The sequence below is a fragment of the Thamnophis elegans genome, chromosome 3, assembly GCF_009769535.1.
Source record: "Thamnophis elegans isolate rThaEle1 chromosome 3, rThaEle1.pri, whole genome shotgun sequence".
Classification (NCBI taxonomy): domain Eukaryota; kingdom Metazoa; phylum Chordata; class Lepidosauria; order Squamata; family Colubridae; genus Thamnophis; species Thamnophis elegans.
Genome location: NC_045543.1, coordinates 112,858,699 through 112,882,327, shown reverse-complemented (window position 1 = coordinate 112,882,327; position 23,629 = coordinate 112,858,699). Strand labels below are relative to the sequence as shown.

The following is a 23,629-nucleotide window of genomic DNA, read 5'->3' as shown; positions in this document are numbered from 1 at the left end:
GCCCCCCACCCCCAATGAATTGAGCAGGTGTGTTTATTCTCAGGCCTCGATGACACTTTATTGCATTGTAAAGATGTAGCACGAAAGGCAGTTTATTTAGCCCAGCTTTTGGAATGACTGTACTTTGTTTTCATTTCTTTCTTTCTTCATCCAATAACTTTAATGAGTAAAAACTAAAGATACTTTTCTGCCCCCCTGCAGCTGATTTAGCCAATTTGATGGACAGAACCTATGAAAAAAAACTACCGGTCAGCTCTTTAACATTATTTCGGGTAAGAACATGACATCCAATTCAACAAAAATAACCCAGATAAAATAAATATCTTGGTATTTTAAACTACTGTAGTATTTTAGTTGAATTGCTACATGCATATAATTGCTTTCAACATATAAACTATGAGCGTTATTTAAGATTTTGGGAGAAGTAGTTAGTTACTTTGACTTGTTGTGACTTATTGTCTCATATACTGCAGACATGGCTTTCCTTGGATAGATAGATATGTCTGTCCAAACCAAAGCTATCCAGATATGTGGGGCCAAGACAATCTCAATCTTACACGGGAAAAGACACGAATACAACAAGACCAGCATACCTACACCCGTGAAAAATCTACAAAAACATATATATATATATATACAAACACAAGAACGCAGTAAGAAAAAAATAAAAAACTTCCTCCCTTTTCCAGCACCTTAAAGCTACAGGACATGAAATTGATTTTGAAGGAACCAGGTTAATCTCCAAAACTGAACACTTCAACAAGAGAATAATTATGGAAGCTATCGAAATAGAGAAACACCCCCCACAACATGAATAAATGTGATGATACCTCCCGCCTATCAGACATCTGGAAACCAGCCCTGGTAAACAAACAAGCCCCACCCATCACCCAGGCCGTTACAACACAAAACAACAATGGACACACAGCCAGCACCAATCAGTACCAATCTACCAATCATGATACAACCACACAGCCAATCAATCCACTTACTGAAACAAAGCCAGCACTCCACACACCCCCATCAAGATTTATAAAAAGACGGCAGCGCCAACCACGCTTTTAGCCGAAAACACCAGCCTGAAGATGGCAAGTGAGACCTTGCCGAAACGTTGCCAAGACAATCTCAATCTTACACGGGAAAAGACCCGAATACAACAAGACCAGCATACCTCCACCCGTGAAAATCTATGAAAACAAATATATATGAATCAAAGCAATCCCCAATTTCTGGAGGTTCCTGAATTTGTTCCTAGTAATACTGTCGTATTAGTATTATGTTAGTATATATAGTAATAATAAGGCTAATATTAATAATTATCATCATATATACATAAAAGGGATGCATTCCTTATTTCAAGACTATTTCCTCATAAAAAGGAAGGTTAAACACAAAAAATAATATTTAGTCTAGTTTTTAGTCTTCTTTTAGGTAAAAGTAATAATTGCAGTTCAAGAGAAAGTGCTATAGTGATAATTTTATCTGTATGCCACTTTAAAATGATTTTTTTCTATATTGCAGTTATATCTGATCATGCTATGTTCAGCCATATCTGAGTGACTGTCGATGATGTATCTGGAAGGTCATCTCTAAACTATTTTTTCCCTTAGTTTATAGATAACATTTCTTCACGTGAGCATGTGGATCAAACTGAATATTATCTATACAAGTAAGCCACCATTTTAGTTTTATAACAAAATCATGTATTTTCACTGCACACTTTGTTCTCAGCTCTTGGCTTCAAGTAGTTAAATCATACATTGCTTGAGATTCTGATCATCATTCTGGATATCGGTGATGTCTAGGGATCCACAATGCACTCATCAATTGTCTGTTAGTAAGTATGATTTTGATCATGGAGACAATCTTCTCATTGTGGTGATTTCAGAATGAGAAAATGGCAGTGGTGTTCTCTAAAGCACAGGTCCCAAACCTTTACAGCTTTGTGGAGTGGAGGTAGGTTTCAGCAGGTTCTGACCAGTTCTGGAGAACCAGTAGCAGAAATTTTAAGTAGTTCTGAGAACCGGTAAATACCACCTCTGACTGCCCCTGCCCCCATCTATTCTTTGCCTTCCGAGTCCCAGCTGATCAGGAGGAAATGGGATTTTGCAGTATCCTTCCTCTGCCATGCCCACCAAGCCATGCCTACAGAACTGATAGTAAAAATTTTTGAATCCCACCACTGGGTTTCACACACATTCTGCTTGTGCAAATGCAGCTTTGCACGCTTGCCTGCCTTTTCCACGGCCTGATTGTCAACAGGCCCAGTATCAGGCTACAGACTGGTGGTTGGAGTCCTCTGCTCTAAAGCAACACTGAGCCTAGATGGCATTTAAACAACCATGACTGTAGAGGAAGCCAATTATTCATGCCCCAGAGTAACGCTGGATCTCAAGGCTTATCATATTACTAGAGATTCCTCTCACAACTCTGAAAAATGAAAAAAAAAAAAAAAGTTTGAGCTGCCTACCAAAGTCTGCTGAGATATATTAATGGTTATATGTAACAGTCTATTTGGCATGCCATATTCCTTCAAGTGTTTGTTCCAATTTTGGGGCTGATTTATTGCTAAGTATATCTGTGGCATAGTTATCAAATGCGGAATAATTGATATTTCACTTTGATATGACAAAGTTTAGCGTAAATGTGACAAATTTTAAGAGAGCCAATGTGACATTTTAAATGTGTTTAAAGTATCGGACTAATGAAATAAGCCAATTATCATTCAGAATTAACAATTAAGAGTTTCCATCTCATCAGAGAAAGCCTGTCTTTATTGGAACAGATCAGGCTAAATCTGACATTTTAAGAGACCCCAACTTCAGGTATTGTGCTAGTTCATGTGCAGAATTATAGTCCAGAAAGGGTTTTCAGATTACATTTAATTCCATGTCAGTCTTGTTTAACAATACAATTTATTTTTAAAAATTGATTGACGTCTATCCCATATCTAAGTCTGTAGTACTTCTAACGAAAGAATTATATGCAATTTTCACTATGAGCATGAGAATCCAGCGTCTACTAACATATGCAAAGCCACCCTGTATACTTGACAGAAATATAAAGGTTTGTAATGCTTAAGTGGGGACATGGTGGCTCAGGAGCTAAGACGCTGAGCTTGTCGATCAGAAAGGTCGGCAGTTCGGCGGTTTGAATCCGTAGTGCCGCATAACGGAGTGAGCTCCCATTACTTGTCCCAGCTTCTGCCAACCCAGCAGTTCAAAAGCATGTAAAAATGCAAGTAGAAAAATAGGAACCACCTTTGGTGGGAAGGTAACAGCGTTCCGTGCGCCTTCGGCATTTAGTCATGTGACCATAGAGATATCTTCCGACAGGGCTGGTTCTTCAGCTTTGAAACGGAGATGAGCACTACCCCCTAGAGTTGGGAACTACTAGAACATATATGCGAGGGGAACCTTTACCTTAATGCTTAAGTTTTGGCAAAAGGAAATGTTGATATTTGTTTAATTATAAATGAATCAATCTTCAAGAATTGTTGAGCTTTATGACATTGCCACCAAGTATCCAAACAGGATCCAAAGTGGTAATTATATTTCCGGCAATTTTTGAATATGAACACAAGTAGTCATCAACTTTTGTCCATTCTTCAGCTCTTGTTCAAGGTTATTGTGGTGCTGAAAAAGGAACTTACTACCTGTCCTCAAAGTTTTGGCCATTGCAGTGTCCCCTTAGTCAAGTGATCACAATCTGGGCATTTGGGTACCCAGCAGCTCAAGAGTGTGATTATTGCAGCAAACTGCATCATATAATCACCATTTGCAACTTTTCTTGTTGGTTTCCCACCAGCCAAGTAAATAAGAAATAAATAGGTCTGACAGCTGCAATATCCAGTTTGTTCTCCTCTTGTTGCATATAGCATATAAGCCGATTCTTTAGTTGGGAAGTTTCTGGCTCCTTCCTTTCCTCAAAGTAAAGTTGTCCAACATGAGGAACCACCTCTATTGTGTTCCTGGAAAGAGAACTGAATCACAGCCAGCAGCATAAAAGGGTGGGCAGTCTGTTTATTCAGCCTGATATGGGTACTGTATTTTTTGGAGTATAAGATGCTCCAAAGTATGATGCATCTAGCTTTTCGGGAGGAAAACAAGGAGGAAAAAATCTGCCTCTGCCTCCCAGCAATTTGCCTCCTTGCAGCAAACAGGAAACAGCAAAAAGTACAGACAATATACATTGCTTGTGGTGTTACATTTCAGACTATACTGGTACAGATGCTGTTAAAAGTGATGTGGCTTTCTGGAAGTATATGTTATTCTCTGCTATTTAAAAGATACAATCGGATCAATCATTTATTTAAAAAAGCTTCTTCATTTTGTTAAGTTGTCTAGAACAATAATAAAGCAGTCTTTAAAAAATAAGTATAATAATTTGAACATTCTATAGGTATTTATAGTTATTGACTTACCTCCTTGCAGCAAGCAGCCTATTTCAGTTTAGCCTGATTAGAAGAAAAAAAAATCTGCCTCTGCCTCCCCGCAATTTGCCATCTCGCAGCAAACAGCAAATTTCATTTTCAATTTCAGCACTGGCCTCCCAATGATCAGCTGTTTCAGGCTGCAAGGATTGCCATAGCCTATTGCCGCCTCTGCAAGCCCCATTTTCCCGTTTGCTGCAAGGAGGTAAATTGCTGGGAGGCAGACGCCAAAGGGTGGGCTGGTGGGTGAGTAGGGCTACATTTGGTGAATAAGACGCACCCAAATTTTCACCCTCTTTTAGGGGGAAATAGGTGCATCTTATATTCTGGAAAATATGGTAATTTCGGCAGACACTTCCTCCATAGGCTTTCTCTTTGTCATCCTCTGGTACCTGTCACTTCCCTTCACCTTCTTTCCAATCCCTACACTGACCTTTTCTTCAGAACAGCCTTTATGCATAGCAAGCACTGAGTCTACAAGCATTTAAAATTAGAAACTGAGGCTTACTCCTGAGGAGGCTAGTATTCCCTTAACCACAAATGCTATATTTCTGTATCAACCCCCTTCTGCTTTTTTGCTTTTCTTCCTTTGCTTGTTCATTTAAAAAATAATAATTAATTTTTAAAAAAACAATAAACCTTGTGATATATTTCCATACTCTTTTTTTCTTTCTTGAGTTCCTGGTTTTCCATTCCCAAATATCATGGCTCATGGTTTCTATAAAAACAAGAGTTTCAACTCTTAGAAAAGATTATGATGTGCAACAGTGACGGGTAATCAGCTATTCAACATAAGTCCTTAGAGACCACTGCCATTTGCATATCTTCTCAGCATCAGAAACTTTTAATTATTGCTTCGTTATTAGCTAGCTTGCCTATGTAGGAACAGCTGGTAAATGGAGTTGAGAAATTATAGAAAGGTCAGCAGTAGCTGAAAATTACAGATGGCAGCCAACGTGGTATGGTAAACAGTTCTGGCAATCTGCCTGCAACATGTATTGGGAGATGGCTGTGATTTTAATATATGCAGACACTGTGCATATCTCTGCATATGCTTTTTTTTAAAAAAAAAATCGAATCTTTCTTTTTTTCCCCCCCCTTTGTGAAGGCCTGCAATGTCATGAGGAAATTTAGGATTTGGTAATTACTGCATGTGAATTGACAGGAGGTATAGGATGGTTCTGATGGCCCCCAAATCATATCAGATTAACGAATGCTGGCTGAAATAGTCCACACAACTAAAAGTTGCCAATGTTGAGAAGCACCAGATAAAAATGGTTGTGGCAAGACATGGTCTTGTATGGAAGGGTTTGCAAGGCAATCCCCAAAGGATATCTGATTATCCATTACATGCAATGTTTTGGTCCTGTGCCTGCTTAGAAGAGTAAGTAATTTATACAATGCGTTAGTTTTATGAAACTCATTTTTTCAGTTCTACATCTATGACTGTTCAGTAAAAATGATTGTGAAGTGTAAGAAAGATGTTTTTTTTTTTTAAAAAAAAGCTCTCTATATTGGTGATGCTTATAAGTGGGAATGGGGTTGGGGCTGATGTACTGTATGAGGATTGTGACTTTGATTTTTCATAGGGAATGATGGAATTGAACTGTGGCCTACTGTTCCTTAACAAAAAGTTGTCAGCTGAAATATGGATGTTCCTTTGAATCCTAAGCTGCTAGGATTCTTTCCTTATTCCCCCCCACCCAATCTGAAAAATGGGAATAGTCAGATTCTGTTGGGCATTCTGAGGGATTGAGTAACAGACTAAGGAATGTATTCTGGGACGGGGCCATGCAAAGCCATCTGGTTACTCTGTCATATCACCTGAAAGCATGGTACTCATGGATATTTGGGGGGGGGAGGTTTAGAGTGGGAATGGGAACAGGTGGCTCCTAAGAAACAATCCCCATCCTTATCCTTTAGAGCCCCCAACTATTATCTTACCAAATTGATCTAAAGGTTCTAGAAGGGCATGTACTGGTTTTGTTATCTATGCGATACTCCCTTCCTGAGCCAAAATTAATTTTGGCTCTTTTAATTTCAAATATTTATTTGATCCTCAGTGAAGGAAAACAAAATGCTTGCTACTGTTGCTGCCAAGGCCCATGGCTCATGTTCAGGAATTAACTTCATTCAATCAAGCTCCTTTTTAATCTATTGTGTTCTAAAACTGGTATGTTTTTGTCCATTCAGATAACTTCTCTCCCTATAGCATAATGCAAACAATGCAACTTTTTTTTCTTTCTCCTTGTGCTCATAAATGTATTCTTTTACCCTGTATTTCATTCACTATTCGGTTCTTATGGACCGACTGCTTTCTCTTTCTTTCTTTCTTTCTTTCTTTCTTTCTTTCTTTCTTTCTTTCTTTCTTTCTTTCTTTCTTTCTTTCTTTCTTTCTATCATCATTATTATTATTATTATTATTATCTATCTATCTATCTATCTATCTATCTATCTATCTATCTATCTATCTATCTATCTATCTATTGTGAAAGTGGACCACTCTGTGGTGTTTCATCTTAAGCCACAGGAAAAAATATGTCGGTGGTTCTAATAACCAAAGAAGGCAGATGGAGCTAATTGTACAACAATTTATAGTTAGAGTCACTGCACCTCTTGGGTACAATCTAAGCAGAAAAACATGGCTTAGTACAGTAAGGCTTTTAAAATTAATTACATATTCATGAAATGTGGGCAATGTGACTATAGCATTGAGTTGCAGCACAGCTGGATGGTAGCCATCTTGGGTGCATCATTAATCAGAGAGGCTGATTTAGATAACATATTCATGCTGTGTTTCCAAGGGAGAGCTGTTCTTTTCCCCCTCCCTTGTGCCCCCCTGTGTGGGAAATTAAACATCATAAGCCTGGGTCCATGTGTTCTTAATCTGTGTTTGAAATGTAAAAGAGTATGCCATGAATTGTCAACAATATGTGTTTTTAATACAATGCTGTCATTCAGTTTTCTTGACTTTTCATCCCCTCCATTATATTTCTGACATTTTACATTTGGTGCTATGCTGGGGGCAGGCATACATTAGAGAATATGGTTGTCATATTGAAGAATTAGAAGATCAAATAGTTAGCTGTGACAAGTGCGGCGGCAGCTGCCTCACCTCATATTAATGAAGGAGGGAAGATGGGAAAAATTGCACTAATGTGGTTTAAACCTTGGGTGTATTTTGGATTAATGGCAATGGCTATTTCTCCTATTTTATTTCAGTGCCAAAGAGTTTTGTTTTTTTTACTTTACGAAAAACTTAAAATTTTCTAGGTGGTGTGCAAAGTTTTTTTTTTTAAATTTAAAAACAATGGCTGATGCCAGCCAAATTCAACTGTGTAAATAATAGAAGGGATGGAATGAACCAACAACCCAGCACATTGAAGCATTTCATAAGGGTTTCTATAAACCAGAATGCGTTCTAATCTTAAATAGTGGAATACAAACAAATATTTGTACTCAGGTGCACTGAGGGAGCTCAATCAATCTCATTGGACATATATGGTTGACTGACAATAAAGAAGAATTATTATTATTTGATTAAAAATGTAGTTGTTACACATGTAGAAATAGAGCATTTGAACTCAGTATCTTTTGAAGGATGTGGTGTTAAATATCAAAGTGGGTTAAGAAAATGTGAATTTAATTTAAAAAAAATCACTGTGATTTAGAATGGATGGAAATCATTCCATATGCATTATGTACGTTATATTAAGAACATGTTTCAAGATTTCTCATTCACTTACTCTTGCACTTTTACATAAACTTTTATTCAGTTTTCAAAGGCCTTCTTTAAATATTTCTGACATATGCTGGTTGATGCCACATAACATGTTTGCAATGTGAATCTTTGATTCTGTAGGTTCGTGTAAGCATTAAATTTGTTTACTGGTAGTTGGGTTATGAGCAGAAGTGCTTATTCATATTTAAGAGTAGCAGCACAAAATGTTTATCATAGCGAAGAACTGTTTAAAAAAACTATGGCTCAATATACTGGCTGGTAAACAGTGGTGGGTTGCAGGCGGTGTGCCCTGGTACGGACGTATGCTCCGGTATAGGCATACCGGAGCCTGGCCGGAGCACCGGGTACCGTTCCAGTACAGTGCTCTGGAGGGCCCACCCGCCCGCCTAAGCTCCTTACCTGTCCTTTAAGCCTTTGGCACTTCCGCGCACGTGCATGCGCAATGCTCCGCCGAGAAGCTGGAGCGTAGCGGAGGCTTGTGGAGGCATCACAGGTAGGTATGACGCATGCGTGCACCGCACGTGTCCATATAGGTGACGCCGGGCCCGTTCCAACCATACCAGTTGGAACGGGATCCGGAACCCACCACTGCTGATAAACCATAACCCAGCACTCCCCAACCTTTGTGGCTTGGTGGGGCAGCTGCGAGAGAGAGAGGGAAACTGGGCTGCGCGAGCAAGCATGAGTGGTGGCTGGCGGGCACATGCATGGAGACCTTGTGTGAGTGGCAGGGCAGTGTGCATGCGTGTGAGTGCCCACCAGCCTGCCTCTTGCAGAAATTGAGGTGTGCACATGTGCGCTCTGACAAGCCACTCATGCGACACAATTCTAAATAAGTTACAGCCTGGTATTGGGCCGTGGCCCAGAGGTTGGGTACCCCTGCCGTAACTCATCTTGATTGCTTTTACAGCTTATAGATATTAACTAAAAGATTTTTGAGCTTCACCAGAAATACAGGTTTCTGTCATGGCTTATGCAATTGTTAATATTGTGTTATTAAAGTTACAATATCATACACTATATATTCCAAAGTAGGAATTTAAATATTCTGAATAATTTGATTATAATAAGACAGCAACAAGTTTCATACTCTGGCTTATGGAATTTTTCCAACCCCTTTACTAGCATTTGGCCGTAGGAGGCATCTATAATTTCTTCCATATTTTGCCTGTATCTGTGTGTGCTTCTTGTTTCCACTTGGGTTCCATTTGTACGTTAGTGTATTTGTGCCCTGGAAAGCATGGGGCTGTTGCGCATGCTCTGCTCTCAGCCATGGGGACCAAGAGGAAGCTGGGTGGGGGGTTTATAATGGAGCAGCTGGCAACGTTCCAGGACCCCACCCAACTAGTTCTCCCATCAGGTTATGTTGATGATTTTTTTCTGTAATGTTTGTCTCCACCTGCCCAAGAGAGACCCAGCTCATTCTCTACCTCACTCTTTGTTGTTTTCTCCCACCATATAGTACCAAATTTGGACCTGTTCGGTTCAGTTTTGAGATTATCCTGCTGATGGACAGGCAGACATTATCCCCAATAATCTCATTTTACAAAAATTATTTCCAAATTTCTACTGAGTTGAAAAGAGAAGAGAGAGAGAAAAAAGCTTGATATAATAAGAGGAAAATTGTCTTGCTGGAATGTTACTTTAAAGTTACTGTATTGTGGTCATGCTGGGAGTATGTCTTACAAGGTTGCTATAGCAACAGCTCACCCCACTGTTCTCTAGTGCTTTCCTTGGTCTATTATAGTGCACATTCTAATACTAGGTTATTACAGGTTTTTTTTTTCCAAATCCAGTCATTTCCAATTAAATGGCATCAATAGTGAAAATCTTTATTGACTTTTTTTTTTACTATTAATAGATTTGTTTAAACCTAAATACTTCTCACTTTACTTTTGTAAAGCATTTCATGTTCAAGAAATTTCCCACGGTTTTCATTTTTCTTTGTGTTTTATGTTTTGATAATTTTTTTTAAAAATTGGAATTGAAAGAAATATAATGAAAATAGCATTGTTTGTATACAGGCTGGGGAAAATGCTTTTTGTAGTTTTTCGTTTTAAAATGAACTACTTTTAATATCTTTTTCCCAGAGAGCAATTATTATTGAACTTTTATGATATATTGATTGAAAAAAATGTCAATGACTATCATGATGAGGCAGGGGAAGGAGAAGAAGTTGCTTTTTGTTTGCCCTTAAAAAAAAGAAAAGAACACAATGTTTTGAGATTCCTTGTTTCCTCTTTCCTGCCTCAGATTTCATAGCTGGAGGGAAACAAGACTTTCTATTTCTCTCTGTTTGAAGCATCCCATTTAACATGCCTTTAAAAAAAAAGATATGTTACATGTGGGGCCTATTTCCCTAAGTGTAACTGGATTGTTTTAAAATAAACCTAGAATATGTTTCCTTTTCCTATTTTGTAGGGTTTAGAGTTACCCAGGTTAATAAGTGTAGGGAGCCTTTTATTGTAAGAGCTCATGGGTTGCAGAGACAAAGGTTTGAAAAGAAGTACAGGCACGTACATGCACGCCATACAAATGGGATGCAGGGTTGACATAGGCTAAGTGACAAAAGGAAAGCTTCCTTTAGTTATGCATGATTAAAAAGGAACCATCAAGGAGCAACCAGCTTTGGGAGGCAGTTTTCTTTGATGGAGATGCATGATCAGTAAGTGCCTCTAGGCTTTCTCCTACCGCTTAGAGCTTGCAGTGGCAGACAAAGGAGATTTCTCGGTGACATCCTTCCAAATCCTCTAAGTTAAGCCTGCCTAGATTCTATTTGATCATTAAGCTTTGTGCCTAAAAATATGCATGGAAGAAAGAATTTTAGCATTTTGAAGCTGAACCTTTAATGTGCCGCTTTGAATTGCCTTTGGAAAAAGGAGGCAAATCTGAATTGATCCAAGAGACCGGCTTATTTTTAGTTGTTTGGAATATATGTTTGTTTTCTTGTTTCTTCTCAAATCATTTTAGACTCTGAAGCAAACAAAAATGCTTTTTTTATGAAAGTAAATGAAATATGTACTAGGACTGTGGAAAAGTACAGAAAGCCATGCATTTTGTACATTAGCAAAGTGCCCCTCCTCACAGCAGGGAGACAGCTGTAAGGATCTGGATCCATGGAAGGATCAGCACAGCTGTTTCAACCATTGTCTAGACTGTGTGTATGTGCACAGACAACACTGCTATCGATAATGCTAGCAAAACAGTTGTGCATTTATAAAGATGTGGAGGCTGGAAAAGTCTTCCCAAAAGTCACATATGGCTTTCTGACATAGCCACTTGAGTGCTTCAAAGAGGAGCATTTTGTTTGCAATAGCTGCTTTGAAAAATCACATCTCCAAATGCTGCACATAGGCAAAGATTCATAATGAGCATAAATTGGAGTGGTTCTACTGATTTATATTTCACCTTGAATGCATCTTGCTCATATACTTTCTAGATTGGACCAGACTATAACATGGACACAGCACATATACTGTATGTTCTCAATCTGTGTCATTGGATGTTTTTAAAAATAGTCTCTCCCTCTTCTTTAATTTCAGTTAATTTATGCAGCATTTGAGAATGGAAAGAAAATATTAAAACCAGAAGTAGTACACATGTATTCCTGTATGTAATGTTGTTGAAATTGATGGTACATAAACAATTGTATTTGAGCGTATCAGTACAAAAAATTACCACATGGTGGCACCGAACAAAACTTTTAAGTTGCATATAAAAGAAACATAAGATGTATACAAAAGAAACATTTCCCCGTAACTAAATCTTATAATCATTAGCTGAATTTACTTTTGTATTTACTTTTAGGTGAGGTAAATGACTATATTGACTCGTAATTTCATAAAATATTTCAGTTTAAGAATTAGTAACAAAACATAAAAAAACACACCAAGTTGCTTTAGAACCTTATTTCAGGTTTCCCTCATTTATTTATTGCTTAAATTTAAAATAAGTGTATTAGTTTTCACCTTCCATTAAGATGGCACCTCTTAACTCATTAGTTGATTTGGATAATTATTTTCTTTGGATCATTCAACTGGTAGTATATTGACATCTTTTTCCTAATTTAAATAATAGGAAATGACTATCATTTTTCTCCGCATTGATATCCTCTGTGTTGGATTCCCTAACCTAGACATTCTCCAATCTAATTTTTAAAACTCTTCACTCAGTAAACCTATTGCTAAGAATTGTGGGAAATTGAGTCTAATGAATGTTTACGGATTGAAGAAAACTTCTCTATGTTAGCACCATAAGTAATTAAATGTAAAAAAGGATAAGATCTTTCTTATCTTCCCTTGCTTCCACTTTACACAACTTTGTTCCTCTTTGCTGGTTATCTCTTTTTATTCTGTCTCTGTTCTTCATTGGTGCTTTAGAGAGCCTTTCTTGTCTTCCTTCACTTCAGTTATTGTCCCTTACACTTTCTTCTCCTTCTAGTTATATTGTGAATAGCCCTCTGGATATGGAGCATTGTTTTTCCCTCCCTATCAAGAGTCAAATAGCTGATGGCATTCTTTCTGGGAACATTTCCATTGAAAGTCATGCTTGGAGAAGCTGAAATTGAAACTGGTTTTCCCTGAAAGTTCCTTAGGTAGTTCCTTCAAAAGCCCAAGGAAGTTGCAATTTTGCTTTTTCCAGGTATTCCTACCAATGAAAAAAACAATAGTAATTGCAGGAATTCTGGGAATGCTATCTATTTTATCAGTTGGAGAATGCTTCAAGGATCCTCTGGCATGCATATGTTTTTATGCACCCGATTCTGTGGCAGCTAGTGAACTGACATAATTGTTCTTCATGAAGCACAAGGTTAGAACACTGGACTGCAGATTGGCAGGCTTGTGTTCGAGACCCATCGCTGCTGCAGGGCAGGGTAAGCTGCCATCATACACTCCAGCTTCTGCCGACCCAGCAGTTCAAAAGTGAGCAACTGTGAATAGATTAATGGGTACCACTTCAGTGGGCAACTCCATGGGGACCCGAAAGGAGCCCACTGGATGCCCCCTGGACAACAGTGACATCACTGGCAAATCTTTTCACTACAGATGCATTTCAGTGCTTCCGACACTTCATGCTTTCATATCTTCCTTTCTCAGCATCTAAAGAGTTAGCTGTAGTAGCAAGTGATTACTGTATGCCTATTTTAGTCATTTATCCAGTCTCATTCAAAGAGCCAGAATGATCTAGTGATTAAGATATTAGGCTAGAAACCAAGGGACTGTGAGTTATAATCCCATTTTGGGCTGAAAGCCAGCAGAGTGAGTTTAGGCCAGTCACTCTCTGTCCTACTCGCCTCACATGATTATTGTTGTGAGGAAAATAGGAGGAAAGGTTTTGGGATATAAATGGGATATAAATGAAAAATTTATATCCCATTTAGTGGGATATAAATGAATAAATGTTCTTTCCATTTTGAAAACAGTACATTTGTTACAATATCTTGCCCTAATAATGCTCAGGAATTATTAAACAGGAAATGGGCTTTAGTACCATGGATAGTCCTATGCAAATAATGGGTGTCTGAAATTTAGTTACAGGTAGTCCTCTAGTTACAACCATAATTGGGATCAGAATTTAGGTTGTTGAGCAAGGCAGTTGTTAAGTAAGAGGTGCCCAATTTTATGATCCTTTTTTGCCATGTTGTTAACTGCAAATCATTGCAGTTATTAAATGAATCATGTTGTTCAGTGGCTTCTCCCATTGACCTTGCTTGCCAGAAGCCAACAGGGAAGGTCACATATGGCAATCACATGACATCAGGATACTGCAACTGCCGTAAATACATGTTAGTTGTCTAGTGCCCCAATTTTGAAGGTGATGCTCTGATAGTTGTAAGCACAAGGACCAGTCATAAGTTACTTTTTTGAGTGTGGTTGTAACTTTTAAATAATCATTGAATGAATGATTGTAAGTTAAGGACTACTTGTACTGTATACTTTTTTGCTGGCTTGTGATACACTATCTTTCCAAGGTTCTCTTCTCTTCCAAGAGTAGGGAGCTTTCTAAATATAGTTATCTGAAGGTTTTAGATCTCATTGTATATGGGTCTGAAAAGCTGCACTATAATGTGTGTGATGCGTGTCATTTAACCGTACTCCCTTGCTAAATAAGGAATTTAAAAAATAACAATCAGTTTGATGGTTCTGAGATGTAATGTATCAGTTTGCTGGTTGTTAGTATTAAAATATGCTTGATCTGATCTTCTAACAATAGATTATTAGAAATTAGAGGGGTATAAATAGCAGAAAGCCACAGAAAAAGCTCCTGATTGTCCCATTCAGCATATAAAATGTGGTAGAGGCTGTCTTTTCATTCGATCTATGTTTACCCTTTGCCTTGATTCATAAACGTAAGATACATTCTATATTCCTAGTTATTGTAGATTGAATGTTTCTTTCTCCTGACTTGAGGCCTTGAACACAACCTAATTATACCCTATTCAACAAGCAGAGAGACACTTTAATTATATCCTGTTTTGGAAGGGAACAGAGAGATACTTACTACTTTGTCAGCTGATTCTGCGTTTGTGTGCATGCAAATGTGTATGCAAAATATCTGACATAGCAGTTACTGAACATTGTTTACATAAAATCAAGATAAAATAGAAAACTTTTCAGAAATGGGAATGACCTTGGGAGACCGAGTAAAGAAACACTACCTAAGGAATGGAAAGCTAAGTGAAAGCATAGCATATGACTGCATAATGAGCAGAACAAGAGGCTAAGATAGGGCCTTCCTTAAGTTATCAGGCTGTGAAGATGATGGTGGGAGAATTGTACATTCAGACTTCCAAGATTCTGTTAATATATCTTTACAATAAAGTAGAATTAGCTTATCTGTCGGTGTTTCCTATCTGGTCTCCCTGGTAAGGCTGAAAGAAACTCACTCTGAATTGAATATTGGTTCTGTAGGGAAGACTGCACATCCTGAGAATCATATTAGTAGTAATCTGGGCGCAGTAATGTACAACAGACCTCTCCAGCTTGCTCCTATCCCAATGTGTTATACCACTTTATCACTGAACTTTGCCAATCTGGCACCACCAAGGATCGTGAATTGTGCCATCAATATGTGTTGGCAAAATAGCCGTTTTCAGAATAAATATTTTTTTTCACCAACGTTTGAAACAATTTTGACAAATCTTTCCTCAAGAATCCCCCAGATCCCTGCTTTAATGCCCACCCTCCAAATCCAGAAATAGAAAGGAAAATAAATGCAGTCTCAGGCTGGATTATATTTGCCCAATCCTGAATTATATCTTTCTTCCTTACTCCCAGACAACATAGCATCTATACCAACTGGGGAAAGTTGGATCTGTATTTCAACAGATCTGTGCAGTGCCAGTTGAGGGAAAGCATCTCTATCTATGATAAATAAACAGACTTCTCTTTCAGCTTTGCTTATGTGGAGCCAAATTGAGAGGAATACTCTCAGTCCAAACATCTAGTGGGAAGATTGGAATTACAAAGCACTATTCATCACATACAAACTCTCAGCTATTTACCAGAATTCTTCTTCTTACATCTTAGTTAAAATTGTAACTGATTTTATTTCTAACTAGGTAGTGATACAAATTTGTTTTAAAACAAAAAAGACTCTTGCCAAATGCTTTAAAATGACTGAAATTGTGTTATGAAACATACTTTGTAAAAACATATCGTACCAGAGAAATGCACAGAGTAAATATTATATGTTGTATAAATATTTCAAATAGTTAAACATATTTAATATGAAATAATATTAAATAATAAAAATCAATGAAGTATAATTATTTAAATGTTACATTCATAGGCATTCAACTTTTTGCTTTGAAATTATTCACATTACACTACTTGAAAACCTCTTAAGAGGTGGTGATCCAGTAAAAGGCACACCTCTTACATTATTTACAGGCCAGAATTTATGTGTTGAAAGGAATCATACAGCAGCAAAAGTCTTGAAACAGTTGACTCTTAAACAAAGGCTTGAACCAGTTATCTCTAAATATTCTCTTTTTCAGTGCCTGAACTGTGTTTTTTAAAATGGAAAATTATGAATAGTCCAACAATTTAACCTTAAATAAATCACTATAGTGAATGGTTTGTTTTACGTGTATACATATATACAAGGTATAGATTTTTAATCATTGCATATGACCTTTACATACATGCAGTTGTATACATGCCAATAATTTAATTAGCTATTTCTTTTCTTGTATCTGATCCTGCAGCAACTGAGATTATGATGTGTAAATTTACCATCCCCTTTATAACATCTTTGTGTTCTCCAGTGACTTTTGGGATCATGATATTCTTTCTGCTTTATAACTGTATTCAGTTATTCATATTTTAATCATACTGTGTAACTAGCAACTCAGTACCAATTAGATAACTGATTCATCAAATCATAATTCAGTTTGATGGTATATAACTGATGTTTCCTTCAAGCAATCTTTAAGCAGTCCTCTAATGAAAACAAATATAGAATTTTCTTTGTTCTTAATACCATATCAGAGTTCAAGTGGAAGTGTGTGTCAAGCAATTAGATCAACCAAATGGAACTTTATAACTTGATTTTGACTGAGCCTTTTTATTATAAAATTAATTTGAAAAGAAGGAAGGGACAGTGATTCTCTTTAGAAATTGTGTGCATACAAACAATTCCATTGTCAGTGCTTTCATATCATAGCTTCCTTTCTTGGGAACAGAAGAAAACAACTTGGCTGTGTATCCAACCACTCTATTCACTGAACAACATACCTCTTCTCCCCTTGGTAATATATGTAGCCTTCAGCCATAAGGGACAATTCTGAGAAATTCACTTGACAGTAGTGAAAAGGGATGGTGGCTATAATAATCTGATAAATGTTCTGGAAAGCATGCTCATTCAGATGGAAGAATCTTTCTTGTTGTTAAATAGTGCTGCAGTTTGGCTTCAGGCTGCTTTAGCATCTGTGGATTAGTTCTGTTCATTCATCCTGATCTTCTGCAAAAAAAGGGATATGGACTAAGGCTCCCTGTCATTTAGAAGCAGGGATTCCTAGACCTTGTCATTCATAGTTTATATTGATCTTAGAACAATGGCAGAAAATGCTCTAGTTTATAAGATTATTCTGACTTTTACTAGAATCTGTGGAACCATCATAACTGGACATTCTTAGAATTAAAGAAATTTGAAGTCACAAATTAGCTCTGAGTAACAAAGATGAAAGAATATTAGACCTTCTAGCTAATGCAACACCATGAGTAATGGCTTTTTGTCCCTGATTTTGGCAATATAATTTAAAGTAAAAGAAGTGAATTTTTTTTTGCTTTAGAGCAACCAAAATTGAGAAATTCTGGTTGAATTAGCTACTTGGAGATTGATCAGTAAATTCTAATTTATTTTTACCCAGTTCTAATTTAAAGGCTTCGGTCAGTGGGTCAGACAATTATAAGGTATGGTTTGGAATTTTGTTTTCTGCTATTACAAGTTGTTTTTTGTTATTAAATTGGATGTTTCCTATTTTTAAACTGTTGTCTGCCCTGAAAACCTTATGATACAGGCAGAGAATGACTAGGAATACACTCTACAAACTTACCATGTCATGTTGCTGTCACATGACATTTTGCAACATTTTTCCCATTCGTGGAGCTGGAATGGGTGTAGCCTGCGCGTAACGCATCCTGCCCACGGTCTCCCAGTTTGATACCCCTGTTCTAAACATTTTACCATATTTTTCTAGTTTTAAGATTATGGAATGATAAAATCCTTTAGAAATGTAATAAGAGCATGAGAGTTCATGAAGAAGAATTAGAACATTTAAGATAATTGTACGTTTTTTGTCTTCCTTTTCATAATCCAAGTTTGCAAACCACTGGCATTCATTGTAAAATAGCTCTGTAGCCTTAAACTGTTGTGGTATTTCATCAGTTCAGACAGTGGTATTTTTCTTTTGGTTCACTTTTGGCAATAAATTAAAACTTTCTCTGAGAAAAAAAGTTCATTTGTCTAGATTGTATCCCAAAGATTTTATCATTTGAGCTTGCTTCAAATGGTTTATACTGAACAATTTTAGACTATCCATATTTGGATGCTTCTATCAAAAAAAATATTTCATGCTTGGGACCTACAGTATTTTACAGATTTATCATCATTTTCTTTAGAATTATCTTCAACAGTGTTTTTATTGATCCTTGGTTATGCAGGTGAAATGTTTTGCAGCCATTCTATATCTTGAATATGAATTTTAGATTGGTCATTTACTTTGCCATATACAATTGAAGCCACTTTAACAAAGTACAACTTTAATTTACTTTTTTACTCTCCAGCTCTCACAAATTAGTTTGAAGCTGACTCCTAATTCTGTTCATTTCTGCTGCCCTCAAAATACTGAGAATGAGTAGGAAGCACTACAAGCCTCTCACTTTTCTATCTGGATGACTTACAGGAAAGCTCAACAGCTCAAACATCTTGACCCACTAACAAAAATTCCCATCTCCCCAGAAAAATAAACTCTTAGCACCATTTCCCCATTCAGTTATAAATATATATTTCCCCTGTTGAAAAGCTGCCATTACTACTGTTTCTCTTAAAAAGTATCAGCTCTCTTTGGCTGGAAGGATAGCAGGATGATACAGGTAGTAAGGACAGGTAGGACAATTCATTTAGTGACTGTTCAAAGTTACAATGGCACTGGAAAAGTGATTTATGACCATTTTTCACAACTACAGCGTTGCAGCATCCCCATAGTCATGTGATCAAAGTTTAGATGCTTGGCAACTGGTTCATATTTCATGTTCTCCTTTTTTGCACCACCTCACAAGCAAAATCAGTGAGGGACGCTGGATTCACTTAACAACCAGGTTACTAACTTACCAACTGCAGAGATTCACTTGTGGCAAGAAAGCTCATAAAATGGGGCAAAACACACTTAACACATGTCTCACTTTACAACAGAAATGTTGGGCTTAACTGTGGTCGTAACCAGAGGAGACTCTATTTTTGCAGCCAAATTCTTTTCGATATAACCATATACATAAGTTGTAGATGTTACCACGAAGACTGTAGAATTGTAAAACACTCTGGAGGATGAAGATAGGACTCAGTGATCAGGTTGCCTGTGTTTCTTCTCTAGCATAGGTAGGTTGCTGCAGATACTGACCTTGGGGCATGCCTGCCCGCAAGAACTGGAAGGAGTGAGGAAACAACATCAAAGCCAAGGCTAACTGTCAGATTTAATGTACAAACACACACACACAAACAAAGAAGGACACAAAAGACTGGGAAGTCTAGAGCCAAGCTAAGAGCAGCTCAAGGCATATACAGAGTGAGCTTCAAAGACTGCTTGCATGTTATAATTCCTATCTAGATGCTCTGCTCTTCTTCCCAAGATATAATCAGTCATGGACAATATAAAATAAAGAGAGAGTTGTATTTTATGTTGTTTGATTTTGCGGGAGGAAGTGGTTGAGCAAGATGCTTTCAATTGCCTTGTTTTCTTAGTGTATCCACTTCATTCCTTTGCTGCTGTTGCCATGGCTTATTAGTTTGCCTTCCACTAGGATCACATCCCACAAGTCCTTAGAAGCAGAAGACGATATCTGGAGCGCTTAGAATTCGTTTCCTTGCTCTTCTCATTATTAACTTTTTTCAGTGGAAGCAGCAACCACAAGAAGGAGAAAGTAGCAAACCAGAGCCTAGGCAAAGAGGTGACCGGTAGTGGATCCTTCCTTGAATAGGGAACCCCTCTAGCAACTGCCCCCAAATGTCATCTCTGCAGCTAATGAAATCAATAGATGAAACAGTAGCTCGATTTTTGTGGTGCAAAAGCTAATTCAATAAGATTTGATGATGTAGCCCAGGAGTGCCCAACTCAAGGACCAAGGCCCGGATCTGGCCCACAGGGTATTTAGTTCTGGCCCGCAGTGCTTCTGCCAGCAAAAACGGGCTCTTGGGCTCTGTTTTCGGCTGCAACCCTCTGCCAGTGAGCTTGGGAGATCTGCATGCTCTGTTTTCACTGGCAGAAGGTTGTAGGAAACTATGGTAGTCGAAAACAGAACTCGAGACCCCATTTCCGCTGGCAGAGTGCTCAAGCCACACAGGCACCCTTGACAGGAGTGATGTTGAGCTGGCCATGCCCCCCTCTGAGCCCCTCCCGAGGTCAAACATAACCTAATGCGGCCCTCAATGAAATCGAGTTTGACACTCCTGAGGTAGCCTATTTATTTTTCTTCCATTTTGGGTGGTTTTGCCCAACTTTAGCTTCTCAGGTTAAAGTTGAAATCCTTAGCAATCTAGCTTCTTACCCGTCTCTTTGTGCAGTTGAAAAAGCTGTTTTTAGAGCTGCTTTTTTGCACTTCCAGAACAGCTTATTGGAGAGCATTTCTCTACTCTTGAAGAGGGTCCCTAGGGGACCTCTGGTCAAGCAGAAGCTCCTCTAATGATCATACATTACAGAGAACTAATTATTTCAGGGCGGATCCTTCTGCAACCATAACAACATCATTATCACATTAGGATGTTTGCAGAACATCCTCTCTCTGTGTCTCTTGCATTTTGATAGCTGTCAAGTTCCATATAGTTGAACAATTCAATTTAAGAACATAAATTTCAGAAACACATTCTTTCCGCCAGCCAGTGATAAAAGCATCATCTTGAAAATTGTAAAGAAATCGCCTCCAGGCTGACTTATGCAAGCTAATTAAACATTTGAAATATTTGCTCCCCATGTCTGGGCTATGCTGCCTCCTCTGACACAACTGAACTCTTTTCACCTGCTTGTCACAATGGGGATTAAAAGCAATTCCCAGCTATTCAATACTATCCAGGGAGGATTAAGCAATTATGAATGCTACTGGTACAAAGTAAAATTGAATGGAATATTTCAGATGGAGGTTGTTTGTTATTTAATTCATCTGAAAAAAATAATAATTGCAGAGGGTGATTGTTTTAATATGAATAATAGTTGGTTTTGGTAGTGAGTCCCTGAGGAAGAAAGCTGCTTTGAATCTAGCTTGCTTTTACATGTTTTTTTTTCCCCTGCAGTTTTTTTTCTGGTGGCTAATTGTGACTTTCTGTTGCATTGTATCTGATTATTCTGTTCATTTACATTTTAGAATTTAAACGGCGCTTCAGCTGAAATATAAAGTGAGAATGTGACAAAAGATGTTTTGAACTGCATGTCTCTCAAATGCTGTAATTTTCTTGATGGGCAGAATTGATTGTGATTGCTAGTTGACAGCTGGCGCAATTGGATTGTGAAGTATGAAATGGCCCAAGTAATTAAAACTTTAAAATTAGGAATTTGCAAAATGTTATTTAGATATTTCAAATCCAGATGATTTACATTTTGAATAAGTAGCTGTTTCAGTGTTTAACTGAGAATTATACGCCTTTAAAAATTAGAAGCATTGGCAGTATTGAGCTGAACCAGTTATGGGTAATAGGGATCACAAATGGACTTAATTATCTCATAAATTGGTACTCTTTAAGTATCAATAAATCTTTCTTTTCATACTGCTTATTTATAATTAATGTACTATACCTTGCAATAAATATACCTTGCAATTCAGCATTAACCTCCATAATTCTAGATGTTTCTGTCATCACTTAGGTTTCGTCACAGTCCTAATTGCTTTTATTTAAGAGACTGGATCATCCACAGCTGGATTAGGAAGTGCCTTAAGTTTGGTGCACAGGATAAAGCTTTGTACACTCTACAAAACAAGGTTTTTAAATTTTATTATATTTTATTTTGCATGTAAAAAAAGGAAACTAACGAGAGAAAAACAAATGTCTTTACAAAATCATACTTTGCTTATGTACACATCAAAACTAATGTTACATAGGAAATTCTTGACATTTTATTTATTAAATTTATTTATTTATTAAATTTATAGGCCGCCCAATCCCGGAGGACATGTTACACTATTAATTTTTATAACAGTCTTCTTAGCATGCCTAAAAAATTGAAAAGAAAAAAAAATGGAAATGTTTATAAACATTATGTGCAATCCAGAATTTGCAGTCCTCATATTGGGCTTCCTAGTGAGAGCAAATCTGGTCCAAACAGAGCAAAAAGGAAGTTGATCAGGCCATTATATAATAGATGAGAGAATCATAAAATTTTTACAACCATGAGTGCATATGACTTCTATTTCCATTTGATTCTTTCCAAACCATTAATACTTAGTTCAAAAGATCCAGAATATCTACAAAAGAGAATAATTCTTTTAGAACAGTATTAATATATGAAATAGTTGAATAGAAGGGACCCCTTGGCACAGGGCCACATTAGGTGAGTCTCATATCACGTCAAAACATATTGATTACCATATCTGCAATAATGATCTGTACCCATCTAGTTTTATATATGTATGCAAATGTCCAACTGACACAAAATAGTGATTTTTTATTTAAATATAACTTTAGAATTAGAGAACTGTGACACACAGATACCCAAATAGTCTTCCATTCACATTTGAACACTATAATTCCTTTCTCCATTTCTCTTTATGCTTTTAAATTTCTCAGTATATTCTAACAAGGATTCATAAATAGTTATTGTAGGCTTTATTTGCAAAAACATATTAATCTTTTAACATAAACGTTTAAAAAGGGGACACATTCTGTAGCACTTAAGCTATATATCTGGATGCCAGGAAATATTGTTATTCAAAAAATTGCTAATACTTGGATTGCAATTACCATGTTTTCCCGAAAATAAGACAGGGTGTTATTTTCTTTTTACACACAAAATATGGCTTGGGCCAGGGCACCTCCTCTGCCACCGCCTGCCGCCACCGCCATCCCAGCATGGCTTTTTCAGCGGCTTCCAAACTGAGTCTTCTGGCTTTGGCCGCTCTGGGCGTATGCTCTATAGTTGTACGCTCTGCTGACAGCCAGCCCACAACCATAGAGCGTACACCCGGAGCGGCCACTGCCAGAAGACTCATTTGAAAGCTGCCAAAAAAGCCATGCAGTGGAGGTGCTCTGGCTCTGCAGCGAGAGTTGGGCCAGGGCATCGTGAGACTGGGAGGCGTGCAAGTGGGAGCAGAACAGCCGCTCACGTAATCCCCCTCTCCAGCCGTGCAGAACGCCATTCAATGGCATTTGAAAGGCGGCAAGCTGCGAGAGCTGGGCAGCGGAGAACAGGCACTCACATGGCTTGGCGATACCCCTAGGTCAGTGAATGGTGCTGTGCCCAGCTGGAAAGGGGGTTTGCCGGGTGGATGCTGTGCCCGGCTCTTTGGGAGTTCGCTCGCAAGAGAGCAGCCATCCGGCAACACCCCCTCTCTCTTCAGCCAGGCACAGCGCTGCTCACCAACCTAGTGGTATCTCGAAGGCGCCAAGCAACACGATCACCTTTGCCACCCCCACCCCCCAGTTCCCGCGGCTTGGCACCTTTGGGATACTGCTAGGTTGGTGAGCGGTGCTCTGCCTGGTTGGAGGTGGAGGGGTTGTCCAGGGGGCTAATTTGCGGGGGAGGGCTTATA

The 23,629-nt window shown here is 38.0% G+C and overlaps 1 protein-coding gene across 1 annotated transcript in view; it reads left to right on the top strand.

Annotated features, from left to right (window-relative positions):
- Positions 1 to 23,629, top strand: part of MRPS27 (mitochondrial ribosomal protein S27) — a 44,241-nt gene that overhangs the window by 8,306 nt on the left and 12,306 nt on the right. Inside the window, exons 3-5 of the mRNA XM_032212694.1 lie at positions 202 to 272; positions 1,611 to 1,669; positions 21,748 to 21,862. Of these exons, the coding sequence (XP_032068585.1) occupies positions 202 to 272; positions 1,611 to 1,669; positions 21,748 to 21,862 (245 nt within the window). The remainder of the gene's footprint in view (positions 1 to 201; positions 273 to 1,610; positions 1,670 to 21,747; positions 21,863 to 23,629) is intronic.